The sequence below is a fragment of the Gekko japonicus genome, unplaced genomic scaffold (assembly GCF_001447785.1).
Source record: "Gekko japonicus isolate JY-2015 unplaced genomic scaffold, Gekko_japonicus_V1.1 scaffold1651, whole genome shotgun sequence".
In the NCBI taxonomy this organism is placed as follows: domain Eukaryota; kingdom Metazoa; phylum Chordata; class Lepidosauria; order Squamata; family Gekkonidae; genus Gekko; species Gekko japonicus.
The window spans coordinates 245,941-252,087 of record NW_015159760.1 but is presented as its reverse complement, the minus strand read 5'-3'; the positions used below and the strand labels follow the sequence as shown (position 1 = coordinate 252,087).

Sequence of the window (6,147 nt, the reverse complement as noted above, 5' to 3'; positions counted from 1 at the left end):
AAATGGGCACTTTGTGTTCATTCCGCAAAGTTGCTTCCCAGTTATTTCCCCCCATAATGGCCCTACTGTCTTAGAGCCTCTGAGGCAAGATTAGCTCTGCTTCTGCTGTCCACCTACAGGGAAACGGACCCTGTGAAATGCCCCCAACGCAATTATGCAAATTGCATTCGTGGTAAATACAGTTGTAGGAAGAGCACTGTTTGAACCAGTGTCAGCCTAGGAGCCAGTGTCAGCCTAGGATCTGGAAAACCCAGGTTCAGATTCCATTCTACCATGGAAGCTTGCTGCGTGACCAGTCACACACAGGGTGCGGTCAGATGGCGTGCTGGGAGCGGGTTAAACTGCTCCGGCCCCATGTGGTGTTTTTTTAACCTGGAGAATCGTGATCACACTCACCTCCTTGTTCCGGATCGCTGCGCAGCCACATCGCTCCCTGCTGTCCACACGCATTGGTGTTGTTGTTTTCCTCTCAGTTTGGGCATGCGCACAGGCACCCATCTGTAGAACTAAAATTTTCATGGGTGTGCAGAACACGATTTCCTCTTCAACCTGACTACTGTAACACTTCCCTTTAAACTTTAAAGGAACACTTCCCTTTAAACGTTTATCCTGAAAATGGCCTCCGTGAGATCCTGAACTTGGCTAAAGGCTAAAACTAGGCACCATTTAAACATTATTTTTAATAACGCGGTGGTGGACCTCTGCCTATGTGCACACCGACAACGCTTTTTTAAAAATGGTGGGCGAAAAGCGGAAGCCTCGGGCAGCTTTCGAGCGGGGAGGGAGTTTAAACCGGAAGTGGCTCGACACCGGAGGAGTGATCACACGGGGGGAAATGCAGCTGGAACTGGAGAATCAGGAAAACACCACTTGGGGACCTGGTATCAAAATACTCCGGGTTAAAGCAGTTTTGAGCGGGAAAACGACGGCTGGGGATGGGAGGCAGATGTTGACCATGTGATTGCACAGATAAAATCCGTTTCTGAGGTGGGCCGAAACGGCCCGTCTGACCGCACCCACACTCAACCTAACCTTCACAGGATTGTTTAGTGGATAAAATGGAGGAGAGGAGAATGATATAAGTCTGAGTATTGGGGGAGAAGGCCAAGTATAAATGAAATAAATAAAGATTAGGTAACACAAATTACCTGCTTAAATACACTGTAACCACCCAATTGTACTTGCAATTGAAAGTGTAGCTCAAAAGATAAAATGGCAGATTTTCTCAAACCTTTTCAATGGGTGGAGTGAAATAAACCACAGGGTCATTAAAGGGAGGCAGTCTTGTGCTTCTACAGGTATAATTAAGAAGGGTGCAAACATTGTGTCAACAGAAACATGAGTGGGAGGGCATCCAGTCAAAAAGACTGGCAGCTTGACCTCCTTTCATAGCTTTCTTTTTAAAGACGTATCTGCCCTGATCCACATTTCAATTCAAAAATCCATCTTCAACATGCCCACAATGGTCTAGTCCTCAAAAAGGTTTGCCAAGGACTTATTTCAGCATAAGGACTGTAGCTGAATCCTCATCAAGTGAGGGAACAAGGAGGTTTCAGTCCCATTTCAGAGCATGCAAGGTAAGCCTGGTGGGAAACTGTGTTTGGGGCAGGAGTCCCAGATGTTAGGGATAGAAAGGGAGAATGAAAAGATTTTTGAAGATGCAGCTAAAGGTGAAAGATGGAGATGCTGAGATTATAGGATAAAGTTTGAGTGTAAAACAAATAGCACTGTGCCATATGCAGCTTGCAGCTCTCAGTGGTAACTTGACCTGACAAGTTTTTTTAAAAAATACTTCCTTTATATCCTGCCTTTCTTCCCAATGGAGGCCCAGAGAAACTTACATTGTTTTCCTCTCCTTCATTTTTTCATCACAACAGCCATGTGAGGTAGATTAGGCTGAGAGTTTGTGACTGAACCAAGGTCACCCAGTACGTTTCCATGGCATGAGTGGGCATTTGAACTTGGACTGTCCAGATCCTAGGCCATCACTTTAGCCACGACACCACACTAGTTTATTGTTCAACAGATTACTGGGATAATGTATATGTAACACTTTGAGCAACTAAAAAGCATGGTACAACCCAAAAACATACAATTTGTTCTTTTTGCTTGCTAGTTGTGCAACACTGGCAGTACGGTAAAGGTAGAAAAGTATGCTTCTCAAGACTATCTGAATCCAATTTTTCCCCCTGTTTTAGTTACTGTGAGGTTGGAATCTTGAGGTCTCTGGCTGAATAACTATTGGCATTTGGATCATCTTAAACTAGTTATGTACTTAATTATAATCCACCTTTCCCACTAAGACACAAGACTGATTCCAAAAAAAATAATGCACTACGAGGTAAGCGATCACAGTACAGGTGCCTACCACATTTACCGCTCATTTCACCAGATGCCTTCAAATGCCAGTAAAAGGCAAATAAAATTTGTAACAATGTGTCTAATATCTCAATCCCCAACATCACCATTTACAAGGACCAGAAGGTAGGTGGTAAGAAAGCCCTCTGCCTGAGACCCTGGGGAACAGCTGCTAATATGAGTAGGCAATACTGGCTGTGATAAGACCATTGGTCTGATTCAGTATAAAGCAGCGTCCTATGTTCTTCATATGTTCATATATTATCCTATGTTTAATACTTCTGACAGTGTACTTTTTAATTTCAACAAAAATCAACATTAGGGCTGCTTCCAAAATTGTCCCTAAGTGCATGGAAAATCCAAAAGAGGATACACAATCAGTCTTGTGTATTACACAATGAAGTGTTACAGTGTCTGTGCAACATTTAGCAGTGCCCCTTTACTACACTGTACGTTGAACAGTGATCTGGGTGCAGGGCAGAGCACACATACCTACTTCGCTACAGAAAAGACTTAAAAGCATGATGAATCAGTCTTGGTTCTTAGATTTCCAGAACACTGGAAAGGCGGAGGCCACTTCTTCACCCTAGCAGGGCTCCTATCTCTTTAACACCTTACCAGGAAAGAAAGAAAAAATAGCAGAAAAAAGCTATGCCCACAAGGTCCTGCTACCAACCCCCCCCCCAAAAAAAAAAACATACACGACCAAGCAACAGAGGAAACAGAGAAATACTATTGGCGGGAGAAAAGAGGGTGATATTCAGGACCTGACACCGGGGCAGCCATTCAACATTCCTGCGGCCGCGGCGCTGTATCTCTGCCTCAAACGTGAGTCAGGCCTTTAGAACAGGGCTACACGGAAGAGTTGGAGACCTCTTCCAAACCCCCCCTTCAAGGAAACCCGGCCACCCTCCTTTGCAAGGGGCGCGCGATCCTCTGCACGCATATTTACCGCCTGCTGAATAAAACAGGACTTACTTCTGAGTAAGCATAAATAAAGGCTTGCACTGGCAGCGCTTTAACTGTCGCTCTCTTGAGGGAGGATCCGAAGCCTCTCATTTGCTGTTACTACCGCCCCCCCCCCCCCCCCCCCCCAGCTGTTGCCGCCATCAAGGCGAACTGTGTGCCCCGGAGGAAGTGTGAGATCTCACGAAGGCCAGTCCACCCGCGCGGGGGGGCTGGGGATATGAAATTTAGCTAAGACCCGGAACGCTTCTCAACGCATCCGGTGAGGAAGGAAAACGAGTCCTTGTGAGGCTCTAGCACGGGAGGAAAAGTTCCCGTCAGGCCCCGCCTTTACGCGGAAACTGCAGCAAATGCTCCCCTCAAGAATTGCGCGCCGGGCTGGGGAAGAGTTGAGGGGTGCGTTTTGCCTTAAGCAGCTGATTCGGGGAGCCAAGTCTTTCTCTTTCGGCAAAAAGGGGTTGGGTAGAGGAAGAGCAACCCGCCCCATCCAGTGGGGGCTGTGGTGGTCGCTTGTATACTTGCGTTGCGTGAGAGAGAAGCATTAGTCTTTCGAAAGGCTTCCCTTCCCGCACTGTTGTGGAAGACACGAGGCTGAGGAGAGCAGGCACAGCCTCCCCCCCCCCCCCCCCCCCCTTCTCGTGGTCTTGTCCTTTTTCACTTGCTTCTACTTGTTCGTCTAGGAATACTGAAAACATTGGCCTGGTAGTGTCTATATTATTTCCTCTCATGTCTACTGTGTATTTCAAGCATTCTAAAATATTCTTCCTCCAGCCATTTTAAATGCAGTCAGGCTTCTCTGTCAGCCTGCTAACAGGATGGTTTGTTTTCTCTAAGAGACCCCATTGCTTAACATGGCCCCTTCCTCCTAAGCCTCTCTGTTTGAAACCCTGGTGAACTAATGGTGTTTTCCTCCTCTGCAGATCCTTCAAAGGTAAAAATGACTTTTCAGTGGACAGCGGTCGCAGTCTTTCTATATGCTGAAATAGCAATACTGTTGCTACTCTGTTTACCCTATATTTCTCCCCTGAGGTAAGAATATGCCGTGTATCAAATGACTATCTTTTTGAGGAGAAAATGCCATTGTAGAAATTCTAGTCACACAACAGTCTTGAGTACTGGTGGACATTGGTTGGATTTTGTGGAGACCTGTTATAAACTGATCAGTGTTAAACGGCTAGGCATTTTGGGTTCTTTGCTTTTGTCTAGGACTCTTTTAAGCTATTATTCTATTAAGCTATTATCTGTATTGTCTTCTCTTCAGTTTATTTTGTGTGCCACAAATTGCCTTGTTGGATGGGAGATGCAACTGATTTGTACCAAACTCACTTTCCAAAACCAGCATGCTGTTGTCATCAGTGGGGTCATCAGATTAGGATCTGGAAGACCCGGATTTGAATCTCTACCATGGGTGACCCTGGGGCAGCCATGCGCTGTCAGCCTAACCTACCTTACAGGGTGGCTGTGAGAATAAAATGGAGAGGAAAACTGTTTTTGATTCCCACTGGAAAGAAAAGTGGGGCAGAAATAATATAGCCACTTCCAGCAGATCTCTGAAGGGGTGGCATATGTATTGCCTAATAAGTAACTGAAATCTCCTCAGGACCAATGTTCCCTCTAAGCTGTGAGGTCTTGTGAGCAAAAATTCTACTTTGTGAGCTACCGGCATTAAAGTTGTGAGCAAAAGGTTTGGCTGCTGGATAAACTAGTTTGCTCTGGAGCCCTCCTTCCTGAGCCAAGACAAAAATGTGTGAGCCAGAGGCTCAAAAACTGTGAGCTAGCTCACATGAACTCAGCTTAGAGGGAACACTGCTCAGGACTGAGTTATAGTCTTCTAAATCCATTGAAGTCTGTGTAGGGTGTACTGCAAAATACCACTGGTGGTAATAGAAACTAGTGGTTTTTCCCCTTACTGAATTTTAAAATGCAATAATAAAAGAAGAAACATTAAACTATAAGAGGATAATCAGGAAAATCCATCTGTCATACAATAGCAAGGTTACCACAATTGTTATTCCACTGGAGATTAACAGGATTAGTTATGGGTGGTTGCAAAGATTTAAGGGCACCTCTGTCTTCAGAAGAAGGGGCATTGATTTTCACTGATTTCTTGTCTTGCTGCAAAACCATACTGTTCCTGATGGCCTGCTGACCCACAGAACAAAATGGGAGGGGTGTCATTGGGCTGCAGCAGGAGTAAGAAAGGGAAATTGTCTCGCTCTGTGAGGTCCAAACCATGAATGGATTTTGTTGGATACAAATCAATGAATTGTATTCACTCCACTCAGCTACACATAGAAGCTTCCTCTGCCATAAATATTAATTTTATTTATTAATTAAATTTATATCCCGCCCTCCCCAAACGGGCTCAGGGCGGCTAACAAAGAGGCATATGCCATGATTGAACAACTAAAAACAGAATAAAACACTCCATCACAACAAAGTGCCAGTGCTCAAGGTATTAATTCTTATCAGTCCAAGATGGGGTTCCGTTGACCAACCTAACCCGTCAGCATAAGTTCCGGATAATACTATTGTCCTTTCATGACCAGTTCTTCAGGCTGTCTGGTCGTCTTCCCAGAGCCAGCTCACATCCAGAGCGAATCCACCGTCAAAGATGGGAGTTTGGTGGTGGTACAGTGGTGGCGGCGGCTCCTATGCAAAAGCCTGGCGGAAGAGCTCCGTCTTGCAGGCCTTGCAGAACTGCGCAAGGTCCCACAGGGCCCGGATCTCCCCTGGGAGCTTGTTCCACCAGACAGGAGCCGCCACCGAGAAAGCCCTGGCCAACTTTGCAGCCAACTTGATGTCCTTGGGGCCCGGAACAAC

At 45.8% G+C, this 6,147-nt stretch overlaps 1 protein-coding gene across 4 annotated transcripts in view; it reads left to right on the top strand.

Annotated features, from left to right (window-relative positions):
• Positions 1-1,416: 1,416 nt before the first annotated feature.
• The window catches only part of BCAP29 (B-cell receptor-associated protein 29), a 30,466-nt gene continuing 25,735 nt past the window's right edge, over positions 1,417-6,147 (top strand). Inside the window, exons 1-2 of one of the 4 annotated variants that reach the window (XM_015406020.1) lie at positions 1,417-1,577; positions 4,245-4,353. In XM_015406020.1, the coding sequence (XP_015261506.1) occupies positions 1,571-1,577; positions 4,245-4,353 (116 nt within the window). In that variant the 5' untranslated portion in view covers positions 1,417-1,570. The other 3 variants (XM_015406037.1, XM_015406029.1, XM_015406013.1) reach the window with 3 other exon arrangements.